Raw genomic sequence first — 18112 nt, forward strand, 5'->3', positions numbered from 1 at the left:
CCGCTCGTGGCGACCGGAAGTGGGCGGGAGGGCCGGAAGTTTAAGGGAATTTCCTGTGAGCTCGGCTTCCTCAACATGGCAGCGCCCTTGTCGGTGGAGGTGGAGTTCGGGTGAGTCACAGAGCTGGGGCACTGTGGGGATGGATTGAAGTCGTCGGGCCCGGAACTCCCCTCCCTCTGCTTTGGGGCCTGTCACGACCGAATCGCTGAGGCTCCTGGCGCCTTCCCAGAGCTACGCCACCCGCCTCGAAGAGTCTGAGAGGCTCGGTCTCCCTTGGCGACGAGACCGTATGTCCGGGAATAGAGGCGCAAGCCCGGGCGTGGAGGTGTCCTCTGGGCACTCCTCAGTTGCTCCGTGCCCTGCCGGACTCAAAAGGCATGACGTTAGCAGGCGGCCTCCTTACCTTGTTTACTAATCTCGTTTTGGACCAGTCCCGTTTGTCTGGCATCTGAGCTCCTAGAGCCGAAAAGGACTACCCTTCACCCCCAGATTTCTTCTTCGGGCAGCAATTTCCGCTTACACGGTTCCTGGAGCCTTGTTTCTCATGGGATGTGTGGCCGAGGCGGCACTCCTTCTCTTTCCCAAGATTTGGGGGTGTTAAACAGACCTGAACCTTTTTCAGGTCCTTCAGTAAACTGGCTGATTGCCTTCTGCAGATCTTGAGTCAGGCGAAGGTACGGGGACAAATAAATAGCACAGTGGAGGAGAATAAGTTGACAGTGCAGTTATACACAAGACAAGAGGAGCAGGAGTGGGACACACACACCCAATAGCTGAAGAAACACACATCAGGGAGGAAGTCCCCTCAAGCCACGATCTTCTATTCCCTACAAATGAGTTTGTCGTGTGATTTCAGAGCTGAGAGAAACTGCAGAGCTTGGAGGGAAGGCAAAGGAACTGAGACCCAAGAGATGGGTGGTATAATTTCGAGTCACATGGAAAAAGCTGGGACTAGATGTGTGTGTGCACGTGTGTGTGTGTGTGTGTGTGTGTGTGAAGATAAACAAGCCAAGGCTTATATGAAAGGAAAAATCTGAAATGGTAATCTAAAACCTCTACCCATAAATGCCTTTCCTTCCATTGGATGCCCTCAGTTTCTTTCATGTTTTCCCTTCACTGGATAGTCCATTCAGTAGTCATTATTGAGTGCCTATCATGTGCCAGGCAGTGAGCCAGGCACTGAGGATACAAAGATAAATAGAACTCTGTCCATGCCCTCCAGTGCTCAGTGTTTCTGTCCCTTAGAAGGGGCAGTCTCATGAATGTTAACTGCATTTTAATTGACAATATTGTCTGGCCCCATGGGTCCAATTAGAACTATGCTGGTCTGGTCTCCTCACTATTTTGCTTCACCGACCCTTGGCTCGGCTATGCCCCCTACGCCAGCCCTCCCGTAGCATGGAAGTTCTAGGAAGATCCCTGCTACTTTGACAGGCCCCAGCAGAGCTGAAAAGGGAGAAGCTGCAGACTACCGGTATCGAGGTTTCTCTGCAGTCAGCTTACCTTTCATTGTCACTGAGTCAGACCTGGTTTTTGTTCGTCAGAAATGTTTTCCGTCTGCCGGGTACTGTGCTGGCAGCAGTGGGGAAGTCCTATAAGGAAAGTATGGTCCTTGCCTTCGAGAACTTATAAACCAGCTTAATTACCCCTTTTCTAGTCTAAACATCGCTAGCCTTAGCCTCCCTTACCTGCAAGAGCAAGAGTGAGCCCCACAACATTTCTCCCCCAGTCTACCCATCTTTGAACAGCTCCGCTCACCACCACAATGTCCCATGAGAATTGCAGCTTCTCAGGAAGGAAGAACATCTACGGTGTATTTTAAACCCAGATTCCATCTCTCTTTGTGTCAATGCATGCTTTTGCCCTTGGCTTTTCCTTCATTTTCTCCATTTCTTCGCGGACTTCCTTCACCCTTCACTCTGAACCTGAGCAGATTTGCAAAGAAACCTTGCCCATCATTCTCTCCCTTTTGTTCCTGAGTGCCACTGTGATCCTTGAAGTGTGTGGTTAGCCCCTGACCAGATGTCGTCCTGTCTGTCCTACCTGCTTTGAGAGCCTCTCTAGACGACCTCTCATACCTTTCATCTTGTCAGGAACCAATTCTGCCATCCTTTGTCTTGCCACCTGAAGTGTCCTTAGCGGAGCATTTTCTCAGGTCACACAAAATTCAAAGTATGCGGTAGAAATGTGTTTTGCGTCCCTGAGGTCCAGATGTGAGGTTCCCTCTCCTTTTCCTCTTATCCTTCCTCCTGAGACTGGTAGGTGTTGGCAAAGAGAGGCAATGCCATTGAGGCCAGAGAAGGAGGAGAAATGGGCATTTTCATTCGTTCAGCAAATACTTCTTGAGTGCCTGCTGTGTGCCAGGCTCTGTTTTAGGCCGAGCTTGCATTCCAGCAGGCAAAGGGAAATAAACAAAACTAAAAATACATGGGGTGATCAGATAGAGACAAGCTAGAAAAAGTGAGGGCAGTTTGAGGAGCGTATATACCAGCCACTGGTACCAAGAAACACTCCTGTCACAAACTGGGGAGTGAAGGGAAAGGTGAAGTGTCTTTAGATGTAATTCCTTAACTGAGTTTGAACAGCAAACCCTATAGGACATAAGAAAATCTGGCTTTGGTTCTCTTCTGGGGTCAAAACAGGCCCCTTTCCCGCCTCCCGAATCTCTGCAGGGGCTGGGCGTTCACCTTCCACCCCTCCAGATGTGCTGGCAGCACAAACACCAGCCCCTCCCTTGAAGGCCAGTGAACCCAGTGGTGACAGGTCACTCTGAGCCAGACTGCTTCTCCCTTACCCGCTTGCAAAGGGAAAAACAGCCTTGGCCTCTGAGCCTGGCACCACCAGGTTTGGCCGCTCTTGGTTGTTTGCCTGGGTTCCAGTGCCCCCAGTTCCCACCCCTCTTCTCTGACCCCCAACTCCTGAGCCCCTTGCCTGTCACCCTCCCCCACCCCAGCTGCTGCATGTGCCAGCCCCCACCCAGAAGAGAACGAGGCTCTTGGAAGGGGATAAATGGAGGCTCTGTGCAGGCTTGCAGCTGAAATGGCCCTGCGCGCGGCCACAGATGGGCCTCCTCTCCCCCTCCACATTTCTGCATCAACAAAGCGTGACCTTGTTTGGATGACAGTCGCCCCATGTTTCCCCATGACAATGCTTGCCTTGCCTCTGCCTCCCAGTGGACTGTCTCAGGACATCTCTGTTCTCCGAAATTGGGAAAGGGTGGTGTAGCGGGAAGCGTCACATCCATCAAAAGTCCGTTAAGGCCTTCTCAGTTAAGATCCACGTGAAGTCCGAGATGGGAATCAGGAGACCCAGAGGAAGAAGCACTGTGGGGCATTGAAAGAGCCCTGGTGTCCGCATCATAAACCCCTGGCTTCTGGACTTGGCTCCGAGCATCTCTGCTGTCCCAGCCTCCCCTTGGCCAGGTGCTGGCACATAGAAGTGAGCCAAGGTCTGCCCTCAAGGGGCTTTCCGACCTTTGGGGAGTCTTGTTTTCTTCCTGCCAAGGCTGCTGGGGCTAAGCAGAAACCAGCTGGAATTCAAATCCCACTTGAGCCACTGCCTGTGTGACCGTGGACAAGTCACTTAACCTGTCCGGGCCTCCGTCTGCTTCTTCATCGGATACAACTAGTAATGTCTTCCTCCCTTCCTCCTTACCTGGGCTGCCCTCAGAATGAAATGAGATGAAGAATATTCTTATGAATGGCAAAGTTATTGCTAAACCCAGTGGAGTCTCAACCTCCAGCACTGTGGTGTGCCCACCGGGCCCAGCAGTGAGTGGCACAAGCAGGGGCATTTCAAACCCTCCCCTGGCCCAAGGAGACCCCTCAACACACAGGGTCTCCACCGTGTCTGATGCTGGCTCCTCACCACTTCTGTAGATGGAAAGATTGAGGCTTGAGAACATGGAGTCACATGCCCAAGGTCTGGGCATCAGGCAGAGGTGGAGCACGGCCTCCATCTCAGGGCGACAGCTCCAAAGCTTGTTCTCTGCACCTGTATGCTAAGCTGCCTCTTGAGAAAGCGGAGGAGTAAAAATGAGAGTCTGCAAATTTGGGTACTTGATTATTGGTAGAGACTATCTGCACCCCACTTCACATTAGGAAGTCACATTTGAGGATCCGTCACAGTCTGGTACCCGAGCTGTTCCTGAGCCTTGGTCTGTGCGTCTCTTGGGCTTCTAATGCCAGCCCCTTCGGTTTTCAGTCTCCACCAGGTATTTGCAGGAGCTCACCCGGCTGTCTTTCTCTGGCCCTCCTTTGCAGAGGCGGCGCAGAGCTCCTGTTCGACGGCATAAAGAAGCATCAGGTCACCTTGCCTGGACAGGAGGAACCCTGTGAGTATGAGCATTCCGAGCCCCGCTCTGAGGGCCGCTGAGCAGGAGCCTGGGGTCACTCAGCTCTGTGCAAGGGGGAAGGGGCAGGGTTTCCCTGGCCAGTGGGAGAGGGGAGAGGGAGGAGGAGGCATCACCATCCTCTCTGGGATGAGCCAGCTTTGTAGGAAGGAGATAGCATAGCTTAGTCCTTACAGATGCAGGTTCTGGATTCAGACAGACTCAAGTTTGAATCTCTCTAGAGCCTTAGGCCAGGCACCTCACCTCTCTGAGCTTTAGTGTTCTCACACGTGAGGTAGGGACAGAAATCCCTACATGCTAAAAGCTGTAGCGCGCATCTCTGCTGTTGTCGGATGGCAGCAGAGAGGCGTCCTCCTGAAGGGGGTCACCTTCAGCAAAAATAGAGCCGTGTGGATGGGCTCACGTGGTGAGAGGATTTAGATGAGGAGAAAAGTATCCAGCCAGAAAGGAGGTGTGATGGGGAAGGTTGACTGAGGGGGAGACAGTGGGTCGTTGGGGTTTTTTGGTTTTTTGGTTTTTGGTTTTTTTGGTCCATTTAAGTACTTGATCTTCTTCCTTTAACAAATGTACACTGAGCATGTCCTGTGTGGAAGACCATGTGCCAGGCACTGGGGAGACATGTAAAGAAGAGCAGGTCCCTGCCTTCACACTGGGTGGGGAGGGGGGTCGAAGAGGTAACTTACAGGGGTCCAGCTGGGTAAATACTGGGGTAGCCTGGAGGCAGGGGCCCGGGCACCGCAACCCTGAAGGGGCTCGGCAGCCCTGGCAGTGGATCCTCGCCAGAACAGAGCGCTCAGGAATGGGAACCCGTCTCCACCTGGGGATGAGATGGCTCTGCGGGGAGGGGAGATCAGTCACATGAGGAGGCAGGGGAATGAGGTTCACGGAAGCGGGCCGTCGAGAAATGGTCATGAGGTTTGACGGGGTTCTTCTGGAACTGGACACGCGTCTGCCAGGAATCAGACAATTCCCCAAATTCACTGGCTGCCAAGCTGTCTCTGACCGTCCCTTGGGTTGGAGAGCAGTGGCACAGGGTGGATCTGTGTGCCACATTCAGAGGCTGGGGACGCCCACCAAAGTACAGGACACTGCCATCCTTGAGCTGGGAGCGGGCATGAGGCTGGGGTTAAATTTCGGGATTGGGGGACCGTGTGCATCCCTGGTGGGGGAAGACTGGGGAAGACGAAGGTGACTGTTCCTTAGTTTGACAGGTGGCCACACAGCCTTGGGAGGGAACAAGGGGCTCTCAGAAGCTTCTCAAAGATTCAGCCTCAAAGACCTGGCCAGGAAGTTAGTAAAGTCTCACAAGTTAGGATTCGTTTCCCCTGCATTTGCATGGCAGGTTTAGTGATTCCAGTCCCCTTCATTCATCCACTGGCTGAGTGTTTACCGTGTGCCAGAGATGGGGGGAAGTACTTCGCGGTTGCGGTTGGCATATCTGGTTTTGAGTGCCCCCTTTGTAGCAGGCACCGTATTAGTTGCTGGGTATTCGGTGGTGAGCAAAACAGATGTGGTTCTCGCCCTAAATGGAGCATAATGGAAGTGGAGGCAGGCAGCAAACCGGGAAACACCTAATGTAAACTGCCCAGGTGGTGGGCATTGGCACGAGGAGAACACACAGGGGCTTTGAACGCGAGCCGGTGGTAAGGGCAGGCTTCTAAAGAGGTGGCTTTGAGGCGAAGACCTGAAGGATAGAAAGAAGCTGGCCTCATAAATCGGCAGGGAGAGCAGAGGTGCAGAGGGCCGTTCCAAGTAGAGGGGGTAGCTCTTGGTAAAAACCCTCAAGGTGGTCCAGGAACTGAAGAAAGGCCAGTGTGATGAGGGGCACAGGCTGAGTTTGGCGTGGTAGACCGCACCCCTGTTGGTTGTGCAAATAATTGTCACAGATTCCTAGGCGGTAGCTGCCGTTATCATTCCCGTTTTAAAAACTGGAAACCCAAACTCCGAGACATCAAGGTCCACACCGCGCAGTTATTTAAGTGGCAGAACTGGGATTTAGAACCAGACTTCAGGGTCTCCAAAGGCCTTGCGTGGTGCCACTAACTCCCTTGACCCACATGACCTCTCCTACCTGCAGTGTATTTTCTGGTTTTGACACTTTCATTCATTCATTCATTCATTCATTCATCCATCCATGCCTTCAACAGCTACTTACTTTGATTTGTGTAATGACCATAGTAAATATTATCTATCAAGAAAACCAGATCTCTGAGAGAGACAGAAAGACCTGTCCAGAGTTGCAGAAATAGGGAGACTGGGCTAAGCGCAGATGTTTGATCTCTCATTCTCCATTTACTGCTTATGGGGCCGATGGGGCCTGTCCTCCCCTCTCTGGGATGGCCGAAAAGGAAGTGGGAGAGAAACTGAAATGGCCCCTTTACTCAGCCTTTGGGCCCTTGGCAGTGGATCTTTACCCCTGGTTCCCATTTTTGCCCTGCTGCGCCCAGAGGCATAGGTCACACCGCAGCCACGGAGCTGGCTGGCAGCTGCCAGACATTACCCTGGCACACAGGAGCCCAGCGGGTGCCGCCAGCAGAGTCTCACTCTTCCCCCAAGCCCGTGCCCAGCACTGTCGACTGGCAGCCTTCCCAGCCCGGGGGCTGCAACTTGGCCAAGCAGGTCTTGGAGACTCCAGCAGAGAAAATAGCAACCATAAGATTATGGATTGTGACAAGTCTCACAAACAAGGGGACTCCGGGGCCCTGGGTCCTGGGCCAGGGGAGAGCTTCCAACCGAGCCAACTTGGGAAAAGAGGATGGGCAAGGCCAAAGGGGGTGAGCTTGCAGGAGGAGCCCTGGCAGTGCGCGTTTGCAGATCACTTAGTTCCACGGGCCTCTTTTTTCCCATCTGTGAAACGGGAGGTTGGGTTAGATTTAGTCTTTATTGAGCTGGCTATCCATCGGACATCCACAGTCTGGGAAAGTTGCTTCCAGATCTGAGCATACAGTTCTGGGAATCGGGATGTGTTGGTGAGAAGTTATGCGTGTAGAGGGGACCTCCTAACAGCCATCTCTGTGGAGCAGGCCTTGATTGGCAGAGGTTGGTAGCACCATCAGTTTCGGACATTGTGGCTGCTGGGGGCTGGCTTTTATACATCAAGAGCTCCTTCGGTGCAAGGCCCCCAGCCCGTGGTTGGTCAGTGGGCTGGAGCAAACCCAAAACTTCAGGGGAGACAGACTGTCCCCATGTGGGCCTTACCTGCCCTGGCCCCCAGGAGGAGACACTAGGCCTCACCTTTCCCGGCCCTTCTTCCTCTGCCCTGCCTTTGTATTACAGGGTGGCCCGGCCAGGGAGCTGGAGGGAGCTCCCGGGCGCTTTAAACTGCTTAGCATGCATTTCACAGCCTCTCTGGGGCCAGCTGTTCCTTTCTCTGCTCTGGGGCCTGTTTGCTGATCCCCTCCCCACCGCCCTCCTCTCCCCCAACCCCTCCCAGTCCCTGTGCAAAATTGCTTTTGAAAAGATCCACTTTCTGCTTAATTAAACAATGAGGAGCGTCCCCTGCACATCTGTAAACCTCCTTCTGAGGCCAGTTTAGCCCACAAACTGCTCCATTCTTACCCCCATTCACTTGTAAATAGACCCTCTGATGTTCCCTCTACCCTCTCTTCTCCTTTACTCCCCCCATCTCTGCTCTTTCTTCTCCCTTTTCAACTAAGGCCTGGGGTGGGCTCCCAGAAGAGCCTGGAGCCTGGTGGACTTGGTGGGAACTGGAGCGGTTTAACCTTATGGAGGAGAAGACTTAGGGGGTCTGGCTCTCCCAGAACTGAGTGGTGTGTGGAAGAGGGGCCACTTTTGTTGGTGTGGTCCCTGTGGACCAACCAAGGCTCATTGGGTGCGAGTGTCAGGAAGATAGATTTCTGGTTGGGGGCAAGGTTCTCCCTGGAGGTGATCAAAGAGAGGCTGGATGTGGGTCTGTCGCAGGCGAGTTCATGAGCAGATAAGATCTTGGGATTGTTCTCTTTCAGCCCAAGAACCTAGGATGGACACCAGTGGCAGGGAGGGGCTGCCACAGTGGGTGGTCAGTGTCCGCAGACAAGGACAGGTCCACTGGGTGAGCAATCCTGGTGGAAGCTTCCGTAGGTGCTAAGAGGGGAGTGTGTGGTGCCCCTTTGCCAACAGCCTGCAGGAGAGGGGTCTGGCAGCCAAGGGGATAAGGAGCCCTGAGTCACTGTGGCCAGAGGATATTGTCCTGTGCGGTGGACGCTCCACAGGGCCTGCTGCTCCCTTTATGCCTGAACCCTCACGGCAGCGCTTTGGGGTTTGGATCGCTGTCCCCGTATGTCAGGCTGACACTGCAACTGGTGCCCTCCCAGATGCCCTATCCAGGGCATCTAGCAGCAGCTCAGGGTCCCCCAGCTCCAGAACCCCAGCTCTTAACCACTCCGCCACAGAGCAGCAGCTCCCATTACTGCTGTTTCCCAAATGGGCGGGCCAGGCTTCCTTGCTGGAGACCTTGTATTAGGTGCCTATCAGATGCCGGCATTCTGGCCTCCACAGCCTCAGAATGTGATTCCTTCCACCTGGGCTGTCCTGGGAGCATCTTAGGGGTCTGAACATCGAAAATGGAAGGGAACACCTGGCTGGCTCAGTCAGTAGAGCTCTTGACCTTGGGGGTCATGAGTTCAAGCCCCACATTGTGTATAGAGTTTACTTTAAAAAAAAAAAAAAGATTTTTAAAATAATAAAGTGGAGGGAAGGCCAGTGTCTGGGGTCCCCTCACTGCTCCCAGCCCCCCACCCCATTCCCCCATTGCCTTTCCAGCTTTTGATGGCAGTGGATCCTACAGAAAACCCCAGCCAGTCCCAGCATTATCTGATGAGTCCTTGACTGTACTCCACCCCGGAGACTGTCCGAGCACATCCCCAGGGTGCCAGGGGCCTGAGCAGAGCTTGTGGAAGCTCAGGACACTGGGAGAGAGCAAAGGGTACGGGTTTTTCCTCCGGATCACAGAACAGTCACGGCGCTGACGTGCCAGGAACTTTATATGGATCGTCTGATTCAGTCCTCATGACCACTGTGTGAGGCGTTCTTACCACTCCCATTTCCCAAAGGAAGCTGCGGCTCAGAGAATCCCACGGCCAAGGTCATAGGACCAAGAAGTAATGGGTTTAAACTCAGAACTGGGACTGTCTGTGTTCCCAACCTCTTCTCCCTCCATAGTCGTCCACATGTCCAGCAAACATCTCAGGCGGGTTCTGTGTGTGAGATTGTGTGCTGTGTGCTGTGGCCACACCAGGTCCTCAGAACACACTCTGGTTCCTAACGGTCATGCCGTTTAGGAACATGAATTTGAGCTGGATCTCGATAACGTGCGTAGCCAGAGAAACAGGGAGCCCCAGCCCAGGCAGTGTGGGTTCTGTACCCATGGAGCAAACTTGGAGTACACGAGGAAGGAGAGGCCTCTTCCGGGGAAGACCTGTCTCAAGGCCCCTGCATGCCCTGCATGGTCTGGCCCCTGGCTACTGCTTTGGTCTCATCTGCTGATTGTCTTGCTTTCTCTGTTCTATTACCTTGAACCTGCCAATTCCATCCCGCCATTAAGTCTTCATGTGTATTCTTTCTCCTGCCTGGGATGCTTCCCCGTCCTGCCCTGCTCATCCATGAGGCCTCAGCATCAACATGAACGTCCTCAGAAAAGTTTTCCTGCACCCGCACAAAAGAGATAGCATTTATCACCACTGATTGAATAAGTGGTGGCCGTCTCCCCTGCTGGCCTGTTAGCTCCATGAGGGCGGGCTCTGCGTCCTTCTTGCTCATTGCCGTCTTCCTAGCACCTGGCACATAGTAGTTGCTCAGTAAATATTTGCCTTGCAAATCCCAGGAGGGAAACCACCCTCCGTGGGAGCGGGAAGGCAGGAGGACATAGAGGGGGAAGGTGGATCGAAGATTCCCCAGAGCCACCAGTCCCTGACTCTGCTTAACCCTTCCTCCTCCCCTGGGCGCCTTTGGAAGCCGACCATCTGGCTTGGAGATTATTTGCATATTGTCTGGGCCTCAGCAAGCCTAGCAAGATGTCCCTGGGGGTGTGTTTCAGGCCAGGCCGAGTGGCCCTTGCAGGCCTCCTTGTGAAGGGAGCCGTGAGTTCCACCTCTCCCCACCCCCAAATCCAGGCATGGGGGAACAATACGGTGGCCTCACCATGGAAACAGGCTATCAAGAATGTGGGCAGGCCTGGGGGGCACAGAAAAGGGAGGGAGTGACCTCAGCAAAGAGGAGCATCATGATAAATGAGCCCGTACCGACAGCAGACTCACCCCCCAGTCCACCCCTCTGGGACTCCATGATGGTGCCTTCACTTGGATGACCCCGACATGACCACTAGCCCTCTCCCCTCCCCCAGCCTATCCAGGGTGAAGCAGAGCCCCCCCCCCCCCGCCTCCTTTTGGAGGGAGCCCGGGCCTTTACCCAACGGGCCCTGGTTCTGGACCGGCCAGCCAGGGCTGTGGAGGTACAGCTGGTGGCCCTCAGGCCAGGCACTGCCCAGTGCCTCTCAGCTCCTCCGCGCACGCAGGCACAACCCCGCCTGCCATGGCTGGCTGATGGATGCGTCAGACCCCGGCGGCTGTATCGAGCGGCAGCAAGATGTATGGGCTGGCGGCCCACCAGACAGTGCCAAGATGGAGGCCAAGGGGAAACCTCTGAAACCAGGCCTCAGGGAGAAACCCAGCCAGAGTGTAAACGGACCGCAGCTAGTCGGAGGCTGCACTCCCCATCCCCTGCCCACTCCAGGGACCATGAGGACTCGAATCTGCTTTGTGTAAAAGCAGGAATTAAAATCGAAAGGCGGCAGCCTCAGACATTGGACACTTTGCCCATGGCCCTGTGCTCTGCTGGCATACGACCCAGGGAAGTTGGCACGGAGCAGAGTGTCCGGGTCCATCCGGGGTGCAGCCTGCCTGCCTCCTAGAAGGCTCCCACGCGGGTCAGAGAGAATGCCTTAAAGTCCTGTCCAAGGCTGATGCTAGGGTGGAGACACGCTGCTGGGCCTAGACTGGGGCAGAACTGAGCTTCTCCTTGTCCAAGCCGATTTTCCCTCACCTGTGTGCCAGGGCTGTCGTTCTAGGCAGAGAAACCAAGGCACTACCTGGGCCTTTGTCCAGCTTCACCCTGGAGCTTTGTCTCGGGCATGTGTTCAGGACAGCAGACGCTTCTGAGAGACTAAGTCAGGATAGGGGTGGCTAGCCCCAGGCCCCTGCTGATTTCCCAGAGACCAGTTGTCTCCCCAGGACTTTCAGTTCTCAGGTGGTCTCGGGGAGAGAAGGAACTCCTGCAGCCTTAGGAGACAGTCTGTTGGAGGTGTGGATAGTTGAGAGCCATAGGCTTTGAGGAGTTTATAGAGCCAGATTTCAGTGTGCCGTGGCCAGGGACCCTGTTCCTAGGAAAGGAGAGGTGACCCAGGGGACAGATGGCTCTGAGCCTCCACATGATGTGCAAAGAGCTTGGTGACTGTCCCAGAACCAGAGTGGCAGATCTCAGTGTCCAGCTGGGAAGGAAAGGCCCTTTCAGTCCTGAACCTCTTGCCTCTTCAGCGTGGCCATCCCCGGCCTGGGGGGCTCTGTGAAGGTGGGGGCAATGGGGCAGTGATTTGTCAGCGTCTCCGGCGGGTGAAGGATCCTTCTCTCCCTCTGCCAGAGGAAATTAACTGATGTTATCGGCTCAGCAATTGTTTTTCTTCCCTCACAAAGGGAAATATATGCAGACCCCTCCAAGAGCAAAGATGAATCCCCCCTTCTGGGACTGGCTGGAGAGAGAAAGGTGGAGGGGGCTCTTCAGGGCCCTCTCAGAAGCCTATCTGTGGCAGCTTCGAACCATCTTCCGGAACTTGTGGGGGCCTGTCTCCCAGCCCTTTCACATGTGACAGTTCCTACGGCTGTCTGTCTTGAGGCCCCGTCACCTCCTTAAGTCTTGAGCAGAGCCACTTTCTCTGAAGACCTCTCTGGCAGGGCACCAACCTCCTAACCCATTTCCTCACCTTGGGAATCCACAAGTTCTGGGGCCATGAAAGCCTGGTCTAAAAGACGCCCCCAGAATCCTACGTCCACTTCTGATCCAGGCAAGTCTCTGAGGGCCAGAAATCATTGGGGTTTGGCAATAGTCTGTTCTGTGCCTTCCTTTCCAGGGGACATCCGGAACCTCCTTGTCTGGATCAAGAAGAACTTGCTAAAAGAGCGGCCAGAGTTGTTCATCCAGGGAGATAGCGTGTGAGTCCCTTCCTCCTCCTTCCCCGAGGAGGGCAGGCGGTGGTTTTGGGGGGAGGGGAGTGGAGGTTTGAACCCCTATCCTTGGGTTCCCCTACAGTCTTCTTGGGGTCCTCTTCCCTTTATCCTCCCTTTGTCTCTGGGCCTCAGCTATTCTCTCCATACAGAAAGTACTGAGCAAAAGATGCTGCCTTTGCAAGGTCCCTTTCATCCCCCGACAATTTGGGACTGTCGTCCCGTACAACTTTCTGTGATGATGCAAATGCTGTGTGTCTATGCTGTCCAGTAGAGTCGCTAAGCACACGAGCCTTTTGAGCCCTGGAAATGTGAATAGAGGCTCACAGGTGCGTTGGAGCACACGGGTCTAGAATTCCAGGGAGTCAGTGTGCGCACGTGTACGCGCACGTGTACACACACGTGGACGCACACACGCACATTTGTGCTCACTGGGGACACCCCTACACCTAGCCCAAAGCATCCGTGCCTGTCCAAGGCCTAGCCCGGCCTCCTGGGAAAGGAGCCATGTGCCAAGAAGTCGCTGTGCTTCTATAAGAAAGCCAGCCTAATGTGAAAAAGAGGTGGGCAAGGTGCTTGTGGGACTCAGTCATCCCCTTGAAGCAGAGGTCACCAGCACGCCCTGGGGGGCTAAGGCTGCCATTCAGACCCCTGGCCCGGGTCACAGTCCAGCGGTGATGGAAGCTGCCCCCAAGGACAGTTGCGCTCCTGGGCATTTTGGGGGCTGGAGGCCACTGGCAGCCCTCCCTGATTCTGAAGAGCCAAGATAGTCTCCTCTCCAGCACGGGCATGTGGGAGGCCTGGGACAGTGAGGTGAGACACCTGGAAAAATATGCTGCTACCAGGGTCACCATGATGGACACGCATCATGCCATCTCATCTGGCACAGTCCGGGAGGAAGGCTGTGAGTTAGGCCATTTTCAGATGAGGACACTGATGCCGGGAGAAACAAAATGAGTTGCCTCAGGTCTGGGAGGTGGTGCTGGAATTTGCACCTGTTTTCCATATCATCCCAAAGGCCATGACTGTCTGGCCTGGTTTCCCGTAGACTCAGAGTGTCCCCTCCTCTTCCTGGGTGATCTTCGATCAGAACCTCGGGAGGAAAATCTTCCACCGCACCGTCCTCCGGCCCAAGTCTCTCAGCCTCTCTACCCCTGCTGCCTCCTGCCTCCTGCCTCCTGCCCCCTGCCCCTCACTGCCTGCTCCTCACTCCCTCTTTCCCACAGGCGGCCAGGAATTCTGGTGCTCGTTAACGATGCCGACTGGGAACTGCTGGTCAGTACCTTGGGGGATATCCCTCCCCTCACTGCTTCCCTAGGACAGCCTTCGGCCTTTCATCAGGCCCAGAGGGGGTGGCTGGTTGGTCCTCTGTCCCACTTGGCCTCCAACCTGAGGCCACTCAAGTCTCCCGTCCCGGGAAGGAAGGAACGGGTAGCTGGGGGAAGTGTGCTTTCCTCCGTCCTGGAGATGTGCAAATTAACGTCAGGGCACCCGTTTTTCTGGTAGATTTTATCCTTCTCTCCCAAAGCATCCAGGCCCCCCCTTCCCTCCCGACCGCTGAGGAGAGGCTGGAAGAAGGGCCCTGACACTCTCCTCTCTCTCCTGGACCAGGGTGAGCTGGACTACCAGCTGCAGGACCAGGACAGCATCCTCTTCATATCCACGCTGCACGGCGGCTGAGGGCCCCGCACTGTGCCCAGGCTCCCTTGGGGTGGGGAGAAGAGAACAATCAGACATCCCCTGGGGCCCTGCTTCCAGGTCTCCCTGTCCCCCTTGGCCGCTTTCTTCCCTGCTCTGTCCCCCGAGCTCCCTCCAGGCAGGGAAAAGAGGCCAGGTGCTAAAAATGAGCCTTTCTCAGGCACGTGAGTGGGGGTGGGCAGGCTCAGCCCTGCCTCCCTTCCCAGCAGCTGAGGTGGGGGAGGGTGCCCCTCTGGTTGGTCACAACATGAAGGGGGCTCCGTGGCCAGGTGACCCAGCCACCTCCCACTCCTTGTATCTCAATCTAAACACTGAGTGACCACTGACTCGCTCCAACTCCTGGGCTGTAGCGTCTTCGAGGAGAAGAGGAATGGACCCGAATAGCTTATAGGAGCCCCCTCCCTTCTCAAAGATGGGAGGAGTCTCTGCCTCAGTTTCCCCATCCAGACAGCAGAGGGCTCTGGCCGTCCCCCACTGATATCATTATGGAACCCCAGCTGGGGTCCCCTATTCAGTGCTGACTCCCCCCTCCCAGCAGCTGCTCTTCCAGCCACACCCCTCCTCCTGCTCCCCCAGCCCCAGCCCTTGACCCTGGCTGGCCTTCCCCCCCACACACAGGCCACCAGATGGGCTCCTGAGACCCTCCCCCAGCAAAAGGCTGCCTGCAGCCCATTCTGGAGAGAGAGAGCAGGCAAAAGCTTGAACTGGCAGATAGCGGCCTGGGGAGTCAGAGTGCCTCAGTTTCCTCTTCAGTGGCAATTGAGTATTTATAGTATCTGAAAGCAGGCTTGATACTTGATGGCACAAATGGAGACTTCATCTCCTTTCCCACCTCCTGCAGGAAGCAGGATGGGGGCAGGCAGCACCTGGTAGGCAGGATGGTTCGCCCCTCCTCCCTCCATCCCTTCTGGAAGTCTTGGGGCCTCAGTGTCTGCAACAGCTGGCCTTGGGCAAATAAAAGACTAGGTTGTTTACTAGCTTTGCCTGGAGCTTCATCCTTAGAAACCAGTGGCACCTCACATCCCCCCAGCCATGGTCCCCGGTCCAGTCTCTGCCCCAGCCAAGGGCTTTCAGAGCTGCCCTTCACCCAACAGAGGGCAGGGGTTGAAACCCAGACTACACAGGCTGTCTAGGAGGGGGTGATCCGACATGGCCGTCTGGAGACAGGGATGGCAAAGCCAGTCTGTGCTGACCTGTCTGGGTCCCAGGACACTTCTCTACTTTGTCTGTCTGAGGCTAGGCTTTGTCCCACCAGCTGCAGCCCCAGAATGCAGAATGGGGGTGGCATATAAGACTGCTGAACCTCCCTTCCCATGACCTGGAGGAAAAGCCTTGCTGGAGGGAAACCTCAAAAAAAAAAAAAAAAAAAAAAAAAAAAAAATTAGGGCATTAACATCATCCCACCCAAAACATTGCTTTCTATTAAATGTCAATGGTTTAAGGTGGAATTTCTCTCATTCTTTGGAGATGAAAGTGCCAAGTGGTTGTCTCAGCAGCGTTGGGGATGGGGGCGATGTGTGTGCACATCATTCTCAAGGCCTAGGGGGACACACGACCCCTGGCTTCTGGGCTTCTTTCCAGTGCTCTGGGGGTAGAGACCTCCTGGGTTGCATAGGTGGGGGCCAGCCATGTTGGGGTTATGGGTAGGAGCTGGTCTGAGTGCGAGTTAAGGCCAGTGTTGGGGTCCAAGTGCTGTCTAGAAAGGCTGTATGACCAACCCGCCCAAGGTGCTGAGGCCAGGATCTCCATGTTAGGGAACAGAGCAAGGGATTTGAAATGGCCCCCTACAGTCTCACTGATTCCTGTAACCTGGAGGTGCCTCCCTGCCTCCAGCCCCACTGGAATGGCCCATTGTCCCACCTGGGATTCCAAGTCCTGGAAACTGGACGATAGTGTTCCTTTCCTGCCTGCACCGGGAAGAGGGAGAGTAGATTCAGGATATCCCTTCTGCCAGGGCACCCCCATTTAATGCTGAGGAGTAGGGCAGGAGGATGCACTGAGAAAACCAGGTTCCCTGCGGGAAGGAATGCCAGCAGCACCGCCGAAACTGGCCCAAGCGCTCTCCAGCATTTCGGGTCTTTTTCAGCCCCCATCGGGTCAGGAACAGGTGACCTGGGCTCAGCCCCAGGAACGCTCAACTGCTCCCTGCCGCCCCCCCTCCCCCGCAACTCCTGACCCCCCACTTGTGAGGAAATAAACAAATAAGTAAACCCCACTATCTCCGAAGATTTGTCTTTAATGAAAAGGATTCGTTTGTCCAAGTTCTGTTTCCAAAGCCGAGGCGATTGCCCGGCTGGAGCGCATCATTCCCGACGCTTCTCCGACTCCTGACTCCTGCAGCGGCTAGAGGAGGCTCAGCCCATCGGTCCGTCTGGAGGGGCTGGCGGGAGGGGTCGGTTTATTTGGGATTTAGGGGTCGGTTTAGGTTTTTTTGTCTGGGGTGTATTGGTGGGAGCTAGGTTAAAACCAATTCAAAACGAATTAGCGAGCGCGTTCCGCCGGCATCTTCTTTCGCCCCCGACTTGCTGCGGCTCGGGCCGAGGGCGGGCTACCCGGACCACATTCGTGCTCCGCCGCGGCGTGCCAGCTTCGTTCCCGGCCGAAATTTGAAAAAGGGGAAAACGACGCGATCGACTGGAGGCCCCCGCCATCCACGACTGGTCACCCGCAGAGGAGGAGGAGAAGGACGACGACGACGACGAGGAGGATGGCGGCGCTGGTGGCAGGGACCGGCATCCCTCCTTTGCGCGCCTGGCCGGGGCCGCGATCCTCGCGCTGGGGCCAGCCAGCCGCCTCCCCGAGGGGTCTCGCCCGCGCCGAGCTCTGTCCCTGCGGCTCCCGCCCCTGTTGCGCCCGGAGCTCAGCCACAGATGTCCAGCCACAATTCTCGGTTGGCCGCAGACTCGTACAAGAATTGCGTTTGGACAATCAGTGGCGAAGCCCCCGAGTTCGGGGCCCAGGTCTCCTGCGTGCGGGGTTCCGCTTGGCTTCTTAAAAGCGCCGGACCAGGAGATCTCCGGAGCTGCGCCTCCCACTACCTCGCAGACGCTCAGCGGCAGCGGCCCATCCCGCGGTAAGGTGGCCGAGCAAGCACGCGGATCCCGACCCTGCGTGGGGATCCCCATCTCCCCTGGCGTGTGTCTCCTTCGATCTTGGCCCGGGGTCCCTAGAATAGCCCGCGTTGGGTCTCCGCGCCGCCCTGAGTCGGGGGAATCTCCTCTGTCAGGCCCGGGGAACCCCAACTCCCCTCTCCCCGCCCCCAGCCTGGGCTCCCCAGGCTCGCCGGGAATCCGGAAAGCAGGGGCCCGAGGCCGGGTCGCGATTCCAAGCCCGGGGGTGCGGGCTGCTGGACTCGTGGGGTCCCCGCCCCCGCCCAGCCCCGCGCACGCACCGGCTCGGGCGCTCTCCGCTTCCCTGTGGCTGAGTCGCGGCCGGGGCGCCGGCGGTAGCGGTGGCGGCGGTGGCCCGGGCGGCGGGGAGCGCTGGAATGCGCCGCCGGGTCACCTGCAGCGCCCGGGGAGCCGGGCTGGGAGCCGGCGGGCTGGCGAGGCGCAGGGCTGAACCCGAGCGGGCGCCTCTGGCGGCTCGGGGCCGGGGCGGGCTTTTAGTGGGCCGCTCCAACAATACGGGCCTGGCGCGGAGAAAGGGGCTCGGCTGCAATTGGTACTGGATTTGAATAACGCCACGGGGCCATCAATGGTCATTGTGTCGGCGGGTAATGAATCTCCGCTGTCTCTCGGGCTGGCCAGGCAGCTGCAACCTGCGCTCAGGCAGCTCTTAAAGACATAGCGTGCCCCTCCCCGGGGGCGCCCCCCTCCCCTGCACCGGCCGGACCCCTCGCCCTCCCACC

The 18112-nt window shown here is 56.2% G+C and overlaps 1 protein-coding gene across 1 annotated transcript; it reads left to right on the forward strand.

Annotated features, from left to right (window-relative positions):
* Nucleotides 1–6: 6 nt before the first annotated feature.
* URM1 (ubiquitin related modifier 1) lies at nucleotides 7–16412 on the forward strand. Its single transcript, XM_042912538.1, has 5 exons — nucleotides 7–110; nucleotides 4263–4333; nucleotides 12471–12552; nucleotides 13791–13839; nucleotides 14176–16412. Exons 1-5 carry the CDS (start codon nucleotides 76–78, stop codon nucleotides 14242–14244), a joined length of 306 nt encoding a protein of 101 aa, XP_042768472.1. The 5' UTR covers nucleotides 7–75; the 3' UTR covers nucleotides 14245–16412.
* Nucleotides 16413–18112: the final 1700 nt, after the last annotated feature.

Source organism: Panthera leo, chromosome D4 (genome assembly GCF_018350215.1).
Source record: "Panthera leo isolate Ple1 chromosome D4, P.leo_Ple1_pat1.1, whole genome shotgun sequence".
Classification (NCBI taxonomy): Eukaryota; Metazoa; Chordata; class Mammalia; order Carnivora; family Felidae; genus Panthera; species Panthera leo.